The sequence below is a fragment of the Ceratotherium simum genome, chromosome 16 (assembly GCF_057802395.1).
Source record: "Ceratotherium simum simum isolate JZ-2026a chromosome 16, ASM5780239v1, whole genome shotgun sequence".
In the NCBI taxonomy this organism is placed as follows: domain Eukaryota; kingdom Metazoa; phylum Chordata; class Mammalia; order Perissodactyla; family Rhinocerotidae; genus Ceratotherium; species Ceratotherium simum.
In genome coordinates, this window is record NC_141915.1 from 26920055 (window position 1) to 26940329 (window position 20275).

Here is a 20275-nt window from a genome sequence, read left to right on the forward strand (position 1 = left end):
AAGGGCTTTGAAATAAAAGATACTTGGGCAGATTTCAAAATGATGAGATTACAGATGACTTCATTACACATGCTGTTATGTCTGCCTCAAGTCTGACATCATTTGGTGAAGTTAATGACCTGTCTCAGATTACCAGTCCAGTGGCTTTTCATCAGACAGGTGCCTCAGTGGAGCCCGGCTGCAGTTTCGTTGCTTTCTCAGGGAGGGTAGCTGAAAAACGAAAAGGAATCTGGAAACTGGAGAATCAAATTGTTTCTAGGTGACATACATTTTATCACACCTAAAATACTCACAGGAAGCTCCTTGAAGGAGGGTTGATGCTTCAGTTCCTGGCATATGGAGGTACATCCTTTCTTGAGCATACCACGATATAGGAAAAAAAAAAAAAAAAAAAGAATACTGGCAAAGAGACTATTGTCCTTCACTTTAACTTTTCAATTAGAAAAAGAGGTAATGTGTGCTGTCAGTGTGAAAGTATATACAATATGTTTGTACTGCACACAACAGGAGAGTGACTAGGAACATCTGGCCATCGCCTCAGTGAAATCGCACAGGCATCTGTTTACCTCTCGGCTCTGTGACACTGATGGTTTTGAGCTTAAAATACACAGAATGCTTTATCTGTGGCCTAATTTACATTGCTGAAGACAACTACTTGAATGAGAAATCACTGTCCTAAATCTGAGTAGTTTTCTCCCTGTGATTAGTGGGAATGTGGATATTGTTCCAAGACCATGATGCTTTTGCCCTTTAGGACTTACAAACACAGAGCCGCACTCCACGAACTTTTTCAGTTATGTTTTGTTAAGAATTAATCACTGCAATCAGAGAAATATGATTAAATATAAAAGAACTCAGGGCAAAAATAAGGCACATGGGAAGTCAGTTCCATAAAGTGTGTGTACCAGACGTGGATGTAGCAATTACAAGACATTGAGAAATAGCCTTTCATCAAAGTTTTCCATGTTTAGTCTCTTATTCAAGTTGCTCATTTGTAAAATCATGTAATATGTTTATTTTTAGGTTTTACCCAGTGTCATCTATTCTCTACTTTGTCTCTAACATGTTTAATATAATATTGGCAACATTCTCTACCGCCTCCATAGAGTGTGAAATTAATAAAGCATTTTGGTATTATTGTTTTACATCACTTAAAATACCTGTGTCCATGTTCATGGTAGTTGAGAAAACACTCTAGTTAAGTAATGGTATTTTTAAGACAAATCTAGTTTGAGAGAAAATGTGTAATACTCTCTTCATGTAAAAGTGGATTTTGGGGGACTTTGAGGGCAGTATAGTAAATATTATAATATTTAATTGTGGGAAAAAAACTGGCTTTGGGTGTTGAAAATTATTTCAGACCTTCTCTTTTCCTTGGATAGTTCAAGAACAACTTCAAGTTTGTCATGAGCTTGATCCTCAGTGAAGGAATTACTTTTAATCTGTGGTTTGATAGGTGTAGTATTCCGTGCATGCCTACGAAGTGGTAAGTACCGTCTAGAATGGATGTAAAAGGTAGTCCCTAGGGAGCTGACACTAGTTGTATGAGGCAGACAACTGGTCCGTTCACTCTCATATGGTTTTTGTGTTGTATATGTATGTGTTGTGTATGTTGTGTGTGTTTACATTCATACGCACACACACACAATGAAATTTTTGTTTATTTTGGTGGAAACCAGTAGAGGGATGTAGTGAATGTCTATATCGGTTGTGATTATCATTGCCTTTTGATTGTGGATGCCCTGTCCCTCTCCCACTTGGTTAAGATGGGCTTCTTAGAGAATGTGGGTGTTCAGAGACAGGATGAGAGGATCATGAAAGGCTCTCAAAGGAAGGTCATAATACATTTAAATCATGATTCCTAATCTGTTCCAGGTAGAAATTGTAACGCACACTGGACCCCACAGACGTCTGTGGATGGGTCCACAGTTCCAGTTCAAAACCATCCATCCCTCAGGCCAGACCACAGTCATATCATCCAGTTCATCTGTGTTGCAGTCTCATGGTCCAAGTGATACTCCACAGCCCCTTTTGGATTTTGATACAGATGATCTTGATCTCAACAGTCTCAGGTAAGAAATAAGAGGTAGGGAGTGATTTGACTGGATTAACATGTTCATTTGTAATGAACATTTTAGGTAATATTTACATTTCCCCTTTTGGCACAGCATCATGTTGCAGAATACACGCACTGTAACTTGTGATTCATTATTATTGCTGGAGATCTTATGTGGGATTACATCATATCCAATAAATATTTGTGTTTCGGATTGTATTTCTCTAAATCTAGTATTCAGTAAAATTTTTAAGCCATCTCATTTTATGATGCCCTACTCATCTTTCTAACTGCTTAAAATCTGATGATATTCTCCTTTCTTATCTTTCTGATGTTTCATCTTTCAACTAAACTTCATCTATCCTAATTTGGCATATTCCTTCTTTTAGGCTTTAAAAAGTTTTGGATGAGAAAGTATTGATATAAATTCAATTATAGTTTATCATCTATATAAGGATGAGAATATATAGTTTTTTTAATGATATTCTCTGATCCACACTTATAAGAATCATAATACAAGGTTTACAAAGTATACTTTTTATGATTAGTGTCTTTTTTTAATGCAACTGAGGACTTCTTGAATTTTGCAATCTCGGGTTTGTGTAGTAGTTTAATTTGTTACACTAAGACTTGACACATTAGGGTAGGAGAGACAATGAAGGGCTCAGACTAATGCAATACTGTAATCTCCCTTTCCTTGTCTTCTCTTTTAAAAAGTTATATAATGTGTCTTTATTTGAATCTAAAATAGCCCTCTGACTTTTTTCTTGCATCTCTTTTTAAAAATTGTGGGAAAATATGTCCCAATCATATGGTAGATATATGTTTTTATCTACCTCTTTGTCAACATTAATAAAAAGTCTTTATAACAAAGCAAAAGCTGATGCAGGTTGATGAAGCTTGATGTTTCATCTTTAAGAGTAACTCATAATGAAACATGTCTGTTTTAATACCTTCTGTAGTGTTTTAGTTTTCCGTTTATGTAGTTTGCTTTGTATTTTATTTCTTTCTTCCATGCATTTTTGCTTTTTTTGTCTAACATATTTTCTTCAGCTTTCTAGAAATGGCACTTTTCCTCAAGATGTCAGGCAGTAGTGACAATACAGTGGATGCTAGATCAGTTTTCACTGGTACCACTTGTAAAATATGATCTAGTCAATCCATGTTCAGGAAGTCAAGTTGAGTCAGTCCTCAGCTTAGTGATTCAACACGTAGTCATGCATGTTTATAAGTCACTCAGTTACTTAAATGTTAATAATAAGGCATTTAAAATAGACAACCCATAAAGCTATGTTTATTCTCGTTACTGAACTATTCATAAGACCTTATTTCTTTTTTTTCTGATGACTGTCACTCACTGCTGTAGTAAGAAAGACCCTGTCCCTTTTTTTTTTTTCTTTTTTTTTGTGAGGAAGATCGGCCCTGTGCTAACATCTGCCAATCCTCCTCTTTTTTTGCTGAGGAAGACTGGCCCTGGGCTAACATCCATGCCCATCTTCCCCTTCTTTATATGGGACGCCGCCACAGCATGGCTTGACAAGCAGCGCGTTGGTGTGTGCCCGGGATCCGAACCGGCGAACCCTGGGCCACTGCAGCAGAGCCCGTGCACCTAACCGCTTGCGCCACCAGGCTGGCCCTGACCCTGTCCCTTTTCTTTGGAGGACATCTCTAGCTCCTGTATATACAGCTCTGTTCTTTTGTTTTGTAACCTCTTCCAGCTTTCTTAGTTACTCATTACTTCAGACATAATCCTTTGTCTAAGAGCTCTCTAACTTGCTTCTTCAGACAAAGCTACGTTCCTGAAATCCTTCCAGAATTTTCCTTAGGGACTTTCCTTTTCCTTATACTAAAGAGCTCCTTGTATTTGTTATCTAAGGGACTTTAAATTGTTTACATTTGATTAGAATTTTGTCCTGTTTATTGGACACATATAAACTTTAGAAACCTTTATATTGGGTCTTAGGTTTATAAATTTCTTTTGATTGCACTTGTAATTTATATTTAAAAATTTGAGCATATAGTCACTTGGTTAAGCCCTCGACCCCCATTAGAACACAATTTTGATGGGAAATTCAGATATGACTCACAGCATTTCGATTACAAGTATCCTGTTTAGTACCGATACCCACCCAGCATCCAATTAGAAATCCAACCATTTATATTCCCCTCATTCCTGTTTACCATCACTCTATCCCAGCTCCTCGCCCCTCTTCCTTCTATATTTCTTTAGGCTTATGCACAATGGCACTATGGCTGTTGGCCTTACTTTCTCCTTTAAATTGTGAAGCCTTTGTTTAGATTTTTTTGGCTCAACTGACCCTTTACACCCAGTACCCTGTCCTGTACCCCATAAGAGATTACTCAGAATTGTGTGCTGCTGTGAGAGTCTGGCTCCTTGTATCCTAACCAAAATGAGGAGCAGGCAGGTGTAATGTTGACTGCCATATCCACATGGGAATCAGGCATGGCTTAACCTCATAGGAGCTCCTTACGTGGAGCAGGGTTTAAAAATGTAAAAAAGGTCAATGAAATATTTATTAATAGACCTGAGAAATACATAATGTAAAAGAAACTGAAATTCTTTTTTTTTTTAATTTTTTGTTTATTGCAGTAACATTGGTTTATAACATTGTGTAAATTTCAGATGTACATCATTATACTTCTATTTCTGCATAGATTACATCATGTTCACCACCCAAATACTAATTACAATCCATCACCACACACATGTGCCGAATTATCCCTTTGGCCCTCCTTCCTTCCCCTCTCGTACCCACCAGTCCAATCTCTGTCTCTATGTGTTTGTTTGTTGTTGTTATTATCTACTACTTAATGAGGGAAATCATATGGTATTTGACCTTCTCCCTCTGACTTATTTCACTTTGCATAATACCCTCAATGTCCATCCATGTTGTCACAAATGGCTGGATTTCATCGTTTCTCATGGCTGAGTAGTATTGCATTGTGTATATATACCACATCTTCTTTATCCATTCGTCCCTTGATGGGCACTTAGGTTGCTTCCAGGTCTTGGCTATTGTGAATAACGCTGCAGTGAACACAGGGGTGCATGTATCTTTACACACTGGTGTTTTCAAGTTCTTTGGATAAATACCCAGCAGTGGAATAGCTGAATCATATGGTAGTTCTATCCTTAATCTTTTGAGGAATCTCCATACTGTTTTCCATAGTGGCTGCACCAGTTTGCACTCCCACCAGCTGTGTACGAGAGTTCCCTTCTCTCCACATCCTCTCCAACACATGTTGTTTCCTGTCTTGTTAGTTATAGCCATTCTGACGAGCGTAAGGTGATACCTCATTGTAGTTTTGATTTGCATTTCCCTGATAGTTAATGATTTTGAACATCTTTTCATGTGTCTGTTGGCCATCTGTATATCTTCTTTGGAGAAATGTCTGTTCAGGTCTTTTGCCCATTTTTTAATTGGGTTGTTAGTTTTTTTGTTGTTGAGATGCATCAGTTCTTTATAAATTTTGGAGATTAAGCCCTTATCAGATGTATGGTTTGCAAATATCTTCTCCCAGTTGTTAGGTTGTCTTTTTGTTTTATTGATGGTTTCCTTTGCTGTGCAGAAGCTTTTTAGTTTGATGTAGTCCCACTTGTTTATTTTTTCTATTGTTTCTCTTGCCCGGTCAGACATGGTGCTTGAAAATATGTTGCTAAGACCGATGTCGAAGAGCGTACTGCCTGTTTTCTTCTAGAATTTTCATAGTTTCAGGTCTTACATTCAAGTCTTTAATCCATTTTAATGAGTTAATTTTTGTGTATGGTGTAATGTAAGGGTCTACTTTCATTTTTTTGCATGTGGCTATCCAGTTTTCCCAGCACCATTTGTTGAAGAGACTTTCTTTTCTCCATTGTATGTTCTTGGCTCCTTTGTCAAAGATTAGCTGTCCATAGATGTGTGGGTTTATTTCTGGGCTTTCGATTCTATTCCATTGATCTGTGTGTCTGTTTTTGTGCCAGTACCATGCTGTTTTGGTTACTATAGCTTTGTAGTATATTTTGAAATCAGGGAGTGTGATACCTCCAGCTTTGTTCTTTTTTCTCAGGATTCCTTTAGCTATTCGGGGTCTTCTGTTGTTCCATATAAATTTTAGGATTCTTTGTTCTATTTCTGTGAAAAATGTTGTTGGAACTTTGATAGGGATTGCATTCAATCTATAGATGACTTTAGGAAGTATGGACATCTTAACTATGTTAATTCTTCCAATCCAAGAGCACAGAATATCTTTCCATTTCTTTGTGTCTTCTTCAATTTCTTTCAGCAATGTTTTATAGTTTTCAGTGTACAGATTTTTCACCTATTTGGTTAAGTTTATTCGTAGGTATTTTATTCTTTTTGTTGCAATTGTAAATGGGATGGTATTCTTAATTTCTCTTTCTGCTACTTCGTTGTTAGTGTATAGAAATGCAACTGATTTTTGTATGTTGATTTTGTATCCTGCAACTTTACCATATTCATTTATTACTTCTAAAAGTTTTTTGGTAGATTCTTTAGGGTTTTCTATATATAAAATCATGTTATCTGCAAATAGTGAGAGTTTCACTTCTTCCTTTCCAATTTGGATTCCTTTTATTTCTTTTTCTTGCCTGATTGCTCTGGCTAGGACTTCCAGTACTGTGTTAAATAGGAGTGGTGACAGTGGGCATCCTTGTCTGGTTCCTGTTCTTAGAGGGATAGCTTTCAGTTTTTCACCATTGAGGTTGATATTAGCTGTGGGTTTGTCATATATGGCCTTTATTATGTTGAGGTACTTTCCTTCTATACCCATTTTATTCAGAGTTTTTATCATAAATGGATGCTGTATCTTGTCAAATGCTTTCTCTGCATCTATTGAGATGATCATGTGATTTTTATTCTTCATTTTATTAATGTGGTGTATTACGTTGATTGATTTGCTAGTGTTGAACCATCCCTGCATACCTGGAATAAATCCCACTTGATCATGGTGTATAATCTTTTTAATGTATTGTTGTATGCGATTTGCTAGTATTTTGTTGATGATTTTTGCATCAATGTTCATCAGTGATATTGGCCTTTAATTTTCTTTTTTTGTGTTGTCCTTGTCTGGTTTTGGTATCAGGGTAATGTCAGCTTCGTAGAATGAGTTAGGGAGCTTACCCTCCTCCTCAATTTTTTGGAAGAGTTTGAGAAGGATAGGTATTAAGTCTTCTTTGAATGTTTGGTAGAATTCACCAGGGAAGCCATCTGGTCCTGGACTTTTATTTTTGGGGAGGTTGTTGATTACTGTTTCAGTCTCCTTACTGGTGATTGGTCTGTTCAAATTCTCTATTTCTTCTTGATCCAGTTTTGGAAGGTTATATGATTCTAAGAATTTATCCATTTCTTCCAGATTGTCAAATTCGTTGGCATATAGCTTTTCATAGTATTCTCTTATAATCTTGTGTATTTCTGAGGTGTCTGTTGTAATTTCTCCTCTTTCATTTCTGATTTTACTTATTTGTGCCTTCTCTCTTTTTTTCTTGGTGAGTCTAGCTAAAGGTTTGTCAATTTTGTTTATCTGTTCAAAGAACCAGCTCTTGGTTTTATTAATTTTTTCTATTTTTTTTTTAGTCTATTTGATTTATTTCTGCTCTGATTTTTATTATTTCCCTTCTTCTACTGATTTTGGGCTTTGTTTGTTCTTCCTTTTCCAGTTCCTTTAGGTGCATTGTTAGATTGTTTATTTGAGATTTTTCTTGTTTGTTGAGATAGGCCTGTATTGCTATAAACTTCCCTCTTAGAACCGCTTTTGCTGTATCCCATAAATTCTGGCATGTCGTATTTTCATTTTCATTTGTCTCCAGGTATTTTTTGATTTCTCCTTTGATTTCTTCGTTGACCCAGTCGTTGTTCAGTAGCATTTTGTTTAATCTCCATGTATTTGTGGCTTTTCTGATTTTCTTCCTATAGTTGATTTCTAGTTTCATACCGTTGTGGTCAGAAAAGATGCTTGGTATTATTTCAATCTTCTTAAATTTATGGAGACTTGTTTTGTGGCCTCATTTGTGATCAATCCTGGAGAATGTTCCATGTGCATTTGAAAAGAACGTGTATTCTTCGGTTTTTGGATGGAATGCTCTGTATATATCTACTAGGTCCATCTGTTCTAGTGTGTTATTTAAGGCCAATGTTTCCTTATTGATCTTCTGTTTGGATGATCTATCCGTTGGTGTAAGTGGAGTGTTAAAGTCCCCTACTATTATTGTGTTACTGTCTATTTCTCTTTTTATGTCTGTTAATAATTGCTTTATATATTTAGGTGCACCTACATTGGGTGCGTAGATATTTACAAGTGTTATATCCTCTTGTTGGATTGTTCCCGTGATCATTTTGTAATGCCCTTCTTTGTCTCTTTTTGCAGTTTTTGTTTTAAAGTCTATTTTGTCTGATATGAGTATTGCTACCCCAGCTTTCTTTTCATTGCCATTTGCATGGAGTATCTTTTTCCATCCCTTCACTTTCAGTTTGTGAGTGTCTTTAGGTCTGAAGTGTGTCTCTTGTATGCAGCATATATATGGGTCTTGTTGTTTTATCCAGTCAGCCACCCTATGCCTTTTAATTGGAGCATTTAGTCCATTGACGTTTAAAGTAGCTATTGATAAGTATGTACTTACTGCCATTTTTTAACTTTTTTTTTTTCCTCAGTGTTTTAGTAGTCCCTCTCTGTTTCTTTCTACTTCTATACAGAATTGATGGTCTCTTTAGTTTGACCTCTGTCTGAAAGCTCTACTCTTTAACTCCCCTCCTCCCTCCTTTTATGTTTTTGATATCATATCTAACCTCTTTTTTGTGCATTTGTATCCATTACGTTCTTATCATGGAAATAGATACTTTTTCCTATTTGTGGTCTTCTTTTTTCCCCTTAAATCAGTCCCTTTAACATTTCTTGTAGCACTGATTTCTTGTTGACAAACTCCTTTAATTTTTGCTTGTCTGGGAAAATTTTGATCTCTCCTTCCATTTTGAATGATAACCTTGCTGGGTAGAGTATTCTTGGCTGTAAGTTTTTTCCTTTTAGCACTTTAAATATATCGTGCCACTCTCTTCTAGCCTGTAAGGTTTCTGCTGAGAAGTCAGCTGATAGCCTTATGGGGTTTCCTTTGTATGTAACTTGTCTTTCTCTTGCAGCTTTTAGGATTCTCTCTTTATCTTTAATTCTGGACATTTTCATTATGATGTGTCTTGGTGTGGGCCTCTTTGGGTTTATCTTGTTTGGGGCTCTCTGTGCTTCCTGTACCTGGATGTCTGTTTCCTTCCTTAGGTTAGGGAAGTTTTCATCTATTATTTCTTGAAATAGATTCTCTGCCCCTTTGTCTCGCTCTTCTCCTTCCGGGACACCTATAACACAGATGTTAGTGCGCTTGATGTTGTCCCAGAGGTCCCTCAACTGTCCCCACTCTTTTTAATTCTTTTCTCTTTTACCTGTTCAGCTTGGTTTATTTCTTCTAGTCTTTCGTCCAGCTCGTAGATCCGTTCTTCTGTATCCTCTACTCTGCTTTTGAGTCCATCTAGTCAATTTTTCATTTCCAGTATTGTATTCTTCATTTCTGATTGGTTCTTTTTTCTATCTTCCATTTCTTTGTTGACATTCTCACTGAGTTCATCTATTCTTCTCCCCAGGTCAGTGAGCATCCTTAACACTGTTTGTTTGAACTCTCTGTTGGGTAGGTTGCTCATTTCTGTTTCACTTAGTTCCTTTTCTGAAGTTTTGTCCTGTTCTCTTACTTGGAATGTATTCCTTTGCCTCCTCATTTTGCCTCTTTCCCTGTGCTTGTGTCTACGTATTAGGTAGGTCAGCTACGTCTCCAAACTGAAATTCTAAATCTAGTTTTCCACTCAAGCTTAGCTCCTGAGAAATTGGTTATGTTTTATTTTATTTTATTTTTTCATCTAATTAACACATTCATCAGCTCACATATTTTATATATAATATGTTTTGATTTTTTTATGTGAAAACATTTAAGTTCTACTCTTTTAGCAACTTTCAATTATACAATACAGTGTTATCAACTGTAGTCACCATGTGATACATTAGGTCCTCAGACCTTATTCATGTTGCTTTGTTTTAATTGATATATAATTCATATAACATAAAATTCACTGTACAATTCATCGGTTTTTAGTTTCTTCACTATGTTGTACAACATCCTCACTGTCTAATTCCAAAACGTTTCCATCACTTCTACCAGTTTGTTTTTATTTTACTCTTTTTTAAATTATGGAAAAATTTCAAACATATGCAAATATGTAGTTAAGAGAATAATAGAATAAACCTCCGTGTATCTGTTGCCCAGCTTCAATGCGTCAATTCATGGGCAGCCTTGTTTCATCTATAGCCCCATCCACACCCCACCCACAACTCTGGATTATTTGGAAACCCTAATATACACTGAATTAATAATAGGAAATTTATTAGCCCACATAAGTTGTTTAGACCGGGGGGGGCCTTGACTTTGGATGAACTGACCATATCTCACAGGCTAGCTTCTTGTTTCTCTTAAGCACCAGAAAACATGTTTTCCAGAAACTTCAAATGAAGTACTCCTCTTTTCTCACTGGCCCAAATTTGCCTAGCCCATCCCAGAGCTAATTAATCTCTGCATGAGATGATGGGATTACCATGAGTGGCTTAGAAAAATAAGCTGAGGTAGAATGAATATTGGGTAGTACACCATATTGTCCACTATAGCAGTGATCAGTATTTGTGTATCAGCATTTCCAGGGCCGGCCCCATGGCTTAGCAGGTAAGTGCACGCGCTCTGCTACTGGCGGCCCGAGTTCGGATCCTGGGCGTGCACCGACGCACCGCTTCTCCGGCCATGCTGAGGCCGCGTCCCACATACAGCAACTAGAAGGATGTGCAGCTATGACATACCACTATCTACTGGGGCTTTGGGGAAGGAAAAAAAAAAAAGGAGGAGGATTGGCAATACTTGTTAGCTCAGAGCCGGTCTTCCTCAGCAAAAAGAGGAGGATTAGCATGGATGTTAGCTCAGGGCTGATCTCCTTCACCAAAAAAAAAAAAAAAAAATTTCCAACTTCCAGTACTAGATCAAATGCATCATTGTTCTTCTCCCTCCCGTTTCTTTCTTTCACACAACAAATACACGTACATTCAAAGGTGCTTTCAATAACCGCTCTTTTTCTGCATCCATACTTGGCACTTCAGGCTTCTAAAATCTGTCCCGTGGTGCTTATCAACCTCTTATCTTACACCAATATCCACTATGAGCTCTCTGCTTCAGCCAAATCACGCTTCTTAAGATGTCCTGCGTTTATCATGCTCAGTCACAAATCCAAGTGTTCTCTTGTTCTACTTCTCTGCTTAAAGGGCACTTCTTGCTCCTCTGCTTAATATCCTATTACTGTATACAGATCCAATTCCTGTTCCAGCTCCACAAGATCTTCTCAATCTTCTGTGGACCATGCATTCATTCCTCCATTTCCTCATTCTGAGCTTTTCTTGCCTATTTCATTCATTTTCACACTTAAGTTTTCTTCTGCATCAGTCATGAATGTGCTAAACCATATATCCATACATAGACCTTGTACTTCCATGTTTTTTGTTTCTGCTTGTTCCTAGAATAATACTGACACACGATTAATATTCAGCAAATACTTATTGAATGAATGAATTACCAAAAATGCTTGCTTATATTGTCATAACAAGTTTTTATTTCTTTAAGTTGCCTGGGACTCTCAAATCTTTTAGTCATACAGATATTTTTATGTTAATAGTATTAATTTAATACAGCTGGAAACAGACTCTTGGCATTTATATATTTATCATTCTTAAGCAACTTGAAATTGTATGTGTTAAATTGCAGTTTTGCTCAGACTCTAATTGATTCTTATATGCTAATTGGTAATTTTATAGAAGTAACTTGGTTAGATAGTAGCAATCCTAGCTAAAACCCTGGCAGCTACATCCCAACACAGCTGTGTTATCCCATGCTTGTTGTCAAATATAAAGTAACTTGCATTAAGGATTTTAAGGGAGTTACTCAAAATTTTGTATCTAGTATTGCTGCCTTTTATGGAAGGCATTAGTAGTTATGGTGCTATTCATGAATTTGAAGATTCTGAAAACTTTTCATTTCCGTCCTTTGCAAACGCTAAAGGTTTCAGTATAAAGTATTTTGTTTCCTCTCCTATTTTACTTAATTTATCCCTTTAAATTACCATTAATTTTTCAATCCCTTATTTAAAATCTGTTGAATAACATGCAAAGAGAAGAAGGAGTATGGAGCATAGGGAATGTTGGCTGTGCTTTAGCCTTGTGCAAGAATTAGGGACTACAGCTCCTCTGTTTGCCCTGTTTTAGAATGAATGGTTCTTTAATGGATTGGGCTATTCCAGCATTCCTGATTTAAGGTCTGTTGTAGTGAGCGACAGTTTGGATGCCAGTAACATATGTGAATTAAATTAAATTGCATTGCAGGATCCAACCGGTCCGCTCTGACCCAGTCAGCATGCCAGGGTCATCCCGTCCAGTCTCTGATCGAAGGGGAATTTCCACCGTGATTGATGCTGCCTCAGGTAGAAAACCATCTCCAAAATGTTTCCTGGGTAGTTCTGTGCAGTTTTTGTTTCTTTTCTTGCACAATGTAGAGAACGATTTTTTTTTGCCTTCCTTTTTGTTTTTTGTTTGTCTGTGGATATGTGTGCATGTGTGTGTACGTGTGTGTGTGTGTGTGTGTCTGTGTGGTGTGTGTTAAAACCATGCTGTGCCTGCATTTGTTGCTAAACAATGCCATGCATTTAAATATTGTTAAGGTTGGTGAATGATGCAGTGGAGTTGGCACTTGATTAAATGTAATGAACACAGTATTGAAGGCTACAGGGTTGATGACTGTTTTGCCTTTGATCTCTCAAATGTGGAGAAGCAACCTTGACAGAGAACGTAAATACAATATATGGATTCAATTTACTCAACCTGTTGAGTATCAAAGTGCCTGATGTGTGGAAGTAGAGAGTCCAAATGCTATAGCTTAAATGGTTTTATTATTGAAAGCATAAAGTTTAGAAATTCATTAACTTAACTGTGGTCTATCTGTCACAGTTATTAACTTCCTATCCTTGGAACCAAGCCATGAATATGTATCATTAGTACCTGGAAGTAGATCTTTGCTTTGTAGGTGGTAGTGACTAAATTAGTATTATAGTGTAACTGTTTTCTGCCAGATCTGCCAAATAATAGAACTGTTTATAATAATACATTTTCTCATTTCTAAATGCAGTGATAAAGAAAATAAAGACAGTGATGCTTTATATTATGGTGCAGCTGCGGAGCATCTGAAGATAGCATACAGCAGGGTTTCATCAAAAATAGTATCTTACAAGTAGAATTATTAAATACTTGGCATTAGTCAAACAGTTGAGTCAGACAGGATTTTAATCTATAGCAGTTTCAAAATCCCTAGAGACTACTGATTTGATTGAGGCTTAAACTGTGAAAGAAAATGGAAACAAACACAAAACTGATTTGTGAAGGTCACTTTTAAAAAACCAAAGCTTCTGTTTCTGATTCTGTCGCTGGATGTATTTTGAAGTTTGAAAGCGAACGGGTTTTGTACGTTTTCTTAGCTTTCTGATTTTTTTTTGGCAGTGGATTGTGTCTGGTGTCTGACTGAGCTGTCCACATCTCGGGCCGTGTCTTCATTTTTAATGTAGACTCTTAACTTGAGGACTCATACTCATTCCTCTGCTATGACTTGGCAACCATGGTTGTCCCCTGGAAACAAGCACAGAAATGTGTCGAGTCTCTGTCCTTGCTTCCCTGCATTGAATGAGATATTGAGATAGGTGAATTAAACAGTAAATCTTTTTGGTAGTTTCAATCTGAGAATGCTAACAGATCCTGCTCATATGGAATTATCACTTACAATTGTGAATCCTGGAAATGATGTCTTTTAACCTGAAGTATTTTATTCAAGATTACAATAGTAGGTGGTGTTAGGGATTTTTAACATTTGTAAACTGCCATATTATTGATGTTTTAGAGTCAAGTGACTAGCTACCACTCAAATGAAATGCATGTTACTAAAGCAGTTACCATGTGTGTTATTAAAAGTTGCCATATTCAATGTTATAGTCTGAGGTAATACTCCATGTTTATCATGTAGCAGTTTTACCTCTTTGTAAAGTTATCTCATGAAACCGAGAGGAGCCTCCATGAAATATTGCAACCATAGTTTTGTTTAACTCTGTTACAAGGAGTTTTGAAGTTGATGTTTGAATAAGGAATTAGATCTTTGCTCTTGATTTCCTGGCATTTCCATCAGAGACACATCGTAGGAATTTCTAGGATATTGTTCTACAGCTATGAGCATTTACCTGAAAATACCAGTCTTTTGAGAAGAGAAAGGACTTCTTGGTGACTAAGCTCTATTGTTGTTTTTCTAGGCCTGTTTTCATTCCATAAAGCCCTAGTTTCTTTCTGAAAACAGCCAGAGCAATGAAATGTGTGTGCTGCTGTCTCTTTGAGCTAAAGAAATCCCATAGATGAGGAAATGGACTTTTATGAATAATTCTCTACCTCTCAAATGGTTTGGTTCCCTTTCATTCAATACATTTTTTAAGTGAGTGCCTAATATTTTGTTGGGGAAACTTTATCTAATGGGACCACTGTTGTAACAGACTTATTTATCTATTGATGTTTAACAAGATAGAGGCTAAATGGTTTGGGTTCTTTATGGAAAGAAGTTTATAGGAAAATTCTCTTTTAGAGTCTTCTGTTAAAAAGAGTCTAATAAATTTTTATAATTGCTCCTGAATCAGGAAGTGCTTCTCTGATTATGACCCATGCGTTGAAGTTAGCTGCATATTGTGAAAATGCTTATCTGGAGTATTGATTGCCCTTGCTTAGAGATATGACCAATGTGACGCCTCCTCTTATCGGGCTTTATTGCTTTGTCTTACCTTCAAGCAATTTATACAACTACGTGTGTTGTCTTTTTAATTGTTCCTATGTTATAGCTGTCCCTCTATTTTATTTTTATTTTTTTATTTTATTTTATTTATTTTTCCCCCAAAGCCTCAGTAGATAGTTGTATGTCATAGCTGCACATCCTTCTAGCTTCTGTATGTGGGACGCGGCCTCAGCATGGCCGGAGAAGTGGTGCGTCGGTGCGCGCCCGGGATCCGAACCTGGGCCGCCAGCAATGGAGCGCGCGCACTTAACCAATAAGCCACGGGGCTGGCCCAACTGTCCCTCTATTTTAGTGACAGCTTTTTCTCTGTCTAAACTAGTGGTGGTATAATTATTTTTCATATTATATTTCATTTTCAGAGGCATAGAATTGAAAACTTTAATGTGATATGTTTAAATCTTTTGACGGTTGCTACAGTTTTCAAAGTGAAAATATTTTATGTAAACCTTCGGTCTGCTTGTTATGTTTTAGATATCTACCTATTAATCTGACAGTGTTATTCTGTTGAAACTAAAAGAGGTCAGGAGAGCATTGTGCCACTTTTGCTAGGAAATTTTTTTTTCACAATTTCTTGATCATCTAGTATATCTGTGCTTCACTCCTTTACATAAAAACACATTTCCTAAAATACATGTTTTTTGCTTATTAACTTTGGTGATTTAGGTACAGTGTAATTACATTCTATGCCTTTAAATACCTGTGAACCAGCTTCTTACAGTCTCTATATAAATATGTGTATTTTAGACTCAGCAGATCTATAACTGCTTTATATGTAGTGCTATTCTCATATCATGTTTCGCCTGATCTTTGGTGATTCAAAAGACGTTATTCTACCTAAGATTTTGAGTTTAGATAATTGTCTTCTTGACTAAGGAGAAGACCATTCTGGAAGTGGACTTGATAGGAATTTACCCTTACACACAGGCTACCCAGACCAAAAGGGATTTGAAAGAATTGTTCCATTTTCCCATGTCCAATTAATTAACATAATTGTGTCTGAATCACAGACAGCATTTCCAGACAAAACTCTGCATGGCTTACTTACCTTTTTTTTCCTCTCTGTACATTTCTTCTGGTTAGGTACCTAAGAACTTCTTCCCATTGTTTGTCCTTTATAACATGTGTCCTTCTTTTGATAAAGTTATACGATCTAAAGAAAAAATAGAAAGATAGTCGTCGATGTCCTGTTCAAACTTTGCTTCCCACATTGGTGACTGATGTTCTTGTTCCAAGTCTTGTAGGCTGTACCTGTTGGATAACTTAATAACAACTCTAGTGTGATGCTTTTGAGTCATCCACACAAATCGCCTAGAAAGATCTGGTTCATCCTAAGTTTGTTTGTCCTGGTTTGTAGTTTTACCATGGAAATTGATGTTTACCAAGAAAGAACTCAAAGCAACTGAGATTTAAAGACTAACTAATGTGTGGCTCGTATGAAGAGCAGACATCTTTGTCAAACTCTGCTAAAGTAAACATTTTATAGAGAAAATGTTATTAGAAGTGGTGGGAGCAGCATTTCTGTATATTCTTGAGGAAGATGACAGTAGGAGAAGGAAAATTGTGACAGATAAGTAAGATCAGTTCTTATCCTTTAGAGTAGGCATTGACACATAAGGTATTAGTGTTACATAGAGCATTTCAATAAATAGTGAGAAAGTTGCAGACCTGGTGTTTGTTATTGTTCTTGACTCACAAGCAATATTATTTTTGTTGTACAATTGAAGTAATCTAAATAAATTTCTAGGAAATTAATTAATTCAGGAGACAATTTTTCAGCACCCAGTTTTTCCCAACATCAAAATAATTTGTTTGGGGCTGGCCCCATGGCGCAGTGGTTAAGTGCGCGTGCTCCGCTGCTGGTGGCTGGGGTTCATATCCCAGGCGCGCACTGACACACCGCTTGTCAGGCCATGCTGTGGCGGCGTCCCACATAAAGTGGAGGAAGATGGGCACGGATGTTAGCTCGGGGCCAGTCTTCCTCAGCAAAAAGAGGAGGATTTGCATGGATGTTAGCTCAGGGCTGACCTTCCTCACACACACAAAAATAATAATAATAATAATTTGTTTGCAGCAGAAAATGATACACTTAAAAACCCAAACTTGTTTGATTTCGTTGATTTTATAATCATCCTTTGTATCTGCTTTGTGTATTTGGTATTTGGTGCATCGCCTTTAAAAAAACGAATAATACTTATTAGAGAAGTATGATTGGGTAGGCAACAAGGAGATTATTTGAGCAGTCAAATCTCTGCAGGAGGCACATTCTTATAGAGGATGCTTTTATCTTACAGAGATTTTTCTGATGCTGAGAGAAGAATATTCCTAAGGATTATATTTCATTGTGTCTACCGTTGTCATTGCAGTCTGAGGCAGACAAACTTAGTCATTGTATCTTAAAGCCATCAGAGGCACAAGAAATGCTGGTGGTAAGAAGCAAAGAGATTTGTAAGAAACATCATTCAGTCTACCATGGTGAGGCCACTTAGCTCTGTGATTTTAAAACTAGAGCTGAGTGACAGAAGCCATGACATTATAATCATGCTCTTGAACTTTTCCTGAAACCTTCAACAAGTCATATTTCCTACCTAGCCATTCTTCTCTGCATCTGTAAAAAGACTTTAAGGTTCCCTATGCAAAAATGTTTCGTCTTTTTTGGCAGGGAGGTTTTCAAATTGTTTTCTAAAATAATTCCCAGATATAAAGAATATAACATTCTTTAGAAATATTGAGATATTTCTTTGAATAAATGACGTGGTTTTCATTTAATAGAGTTCCAGATATTCTTTGTGATTATAAGGTGACGAAAACTCCAGGCATGCTTGTTCCTTGGGTATTCAAAGCCTATGTGGGATCAGTAAGAGGATTATGGATGAGGGTGAAATTAAAAGAAGGCTTAGTCCTGACCTGTGAACAGTCCCTCAGAGGGGAAAAAAGAGGTCAGTAAGTTTACTTTGACACTATTTATACTTGAAACAGTTAGTAAATATTCAAACTCAGATATTAAGATTGGCTTTTTTGTTAGAAATGAGGACATTTATGCATTATTTCAACTCTAATCTAATGGTGTACCTGCTGTCTGTATAGAACAAAAGTAAGTTTTAGAGATTAACAACAAAAGGAAAAGACCTGGTTTGCCCATCAGGAAAGTGCTCAGCCGCATCTCTCTCCTTCTGATTTAAATATTCCTCTCGTTCTTCTTTCTAATATTTATAGGATGTTAGAAGATGAAATTCAAGTTAACAGTGTGGAAAAATTCAGCACAATTAAGAAAAAAATGAGTGTCCCACTTGAGGATGAAGAAACTGTAAACAGAAGCAGAAGAAGCTGTTGGGAAAGTTTTTTCTGATGACACATTGCTTCTTTGAATAAATCTTTGTGTCAACTAAAAGCTTGCCTTTGCTTTCTCTACTGCAAGCACCACGTCCTTGACATGACTTTAGGTCTTTCCTAAGCATTTTGAGAAGGAATTGATGGAATTCTCCCTACTGTTGATATATCAGAGTACCACGTATTTACATGAGACTTTTTGGCGAAAAGACCCAACTTTTCTTTTTTGTACCTTTATTACTCCATCTTTAATACAAGGCTGGACTGTTTATGTAGTCTGTTGCCTGAGACTGTGGTGTCAGAGGGACAATATTGGGGGCAGTATTAGAATTTGTTTAAGTCTGAACCGGGAATTCCATTTGTCTTAGTGACATTAGTGTCAAACTGTTAATGCCACACTATTTTAAATTGTGTCCAAGAGCCTGAGAGGCTTATGCTTATAGGTGCCATCTATAAACTTAGAAACAAACAAAAGAGCCTCTCTCCATTGAATATGTAAGCCTACTGAGCAATTAAAAAGCAGCCTGGGACCTCACCCGGGCAACTAGTCGGAACCAGAGCTTGTGATATTCCCCTGGATATTGCTGAAAACTGTCAGAGAAAAGCTAAAGCAAATAATCAAAGTGAAAATAATCGTTCCCCGGGAAAAGTTTTGCTTGAGAAGCTTGGTGTAGTGGAAAGAATAGTGACTAGTAACTTATGAATCTTTGGTTCTAGTCTCAGCTCTGCCGGTAACTACCTGTTTGGCAAACTGCTTCAAAACCCCAGGCTTTCTTCCATAAAATGAGGGAATTAAGGGAGGTTATTTACAAAGTCCCTTCCAGCTTAAAAAAATGATAAATCTGTACTTTGAATCACCTTTGAAGAATTTTTTTAAATTAGAATATAATTTACATATAGAAAAAATGCACATATCTTAATCATGCAGCTTGATGAATTTTTATACCCATGTAATCACCACTCAGATCAAAATTAGAATATTTACATCGTTCCAGAAAGTTCCCTGATGCCCCTTATAGTCAATACTACCTTTGACCTAGAGATTACCACTGTGACTTTTATCATCATTTATTAGCTTTGTCTATATTGAACTTTAGGTAAATGGAATCATTCTGTACCTCCTCTTTTGTGTCTGGCTTCTTTTACTCAACTTCATGTTTTGGAGATTCATCCAGATGTTACATGTGTCACTACTTCCTTCTTTACCTTGTAGTGTAGTATGAATATACCACAGTTTATGTATCCGTTATCCTGTTGTTTTCAGCTTTTGGCTTATTATGAATAAATCAGTTATAAACTTTCCTGTAGAAGTCTTTTTTTTGTTTTGACATACGCATTTTTTGACATATGCATTCATATCTTTTGGGCCTATACCTAAGACTGGAATTGCTGGCTCACTAGGTAGGCGTGCGTTTAACTTTATTAGGAACTGCCAGGAAAGTATTCCAAAACGACTATACTATTTTTCATTCTTAACAGCAATGTATGAGCCATTCTAGTGAATGTAAACTGTGGTTTTAATTTGCTTTTCTCTGATGAATACTCATATTTAGCACCTTGAATATACTTACTGACCATTTGAATATCTTCTTTTGTAATGTACTTGTGAAGACTTTCGCCAGTTTTTATTAGGTCTATTCTCTTTATTGAATTTCAGGAGTTCTTTAAAGATTTTGGATGTAGGTCTTTTGTCAGATATTTTTAAATAAGTTCTTTCAAGTTTATTGCCTTTTCACTTTCTTATTGGTGTTTCTTGACAAGCAGAAATCTAACTTTTCCATTATTTTTATGTTTTGCTCAAAAAATTTTCCCTTTCTGACAGTCTTGAAGTGATGCTCTTCTCTAGTAATTATATAGTTTTGGCCTTTGCATTTAGGTCTTTGATCATTTTCAAATTATTTTTTATTACGTTATGAGTCAAGGATCAGGGTTCA

General features: G+C 36.6%; 1 protein-coding gene across 7 annotated transcripts in view; it reads left to right on the forward strand.

Annotated features, from left to right (window-relative positions):
• The window catches only part of BCAS3 (BCAS3 microtubule associated cell migration factor), a 562723-nt gene that overhangs the window by 295644 nt on the left and 246804 nt on the right, over positions 1-20275 (forward strand). For 6 of the 7 annotated variants that reach the window (XM_014790917.2, XM_004434813.3, XM_014790915.2 and 3 more), the window contains 2 exons: positions 1876-2072; positions 12524-12621. In XM_014790917.2, coding sequence (XP_014646403.1) covers positions 1876-2072; positions 12524-12621 — 295 coding nt within the window. Of the gene's footprint in view, positions 1-1875; positions 2073-12523; positions 12622-18227; positions 19643-20275 lie in introns of those variants that run through there. The other variant, XM_087440869.1, reaches the window with a different exon arrangement.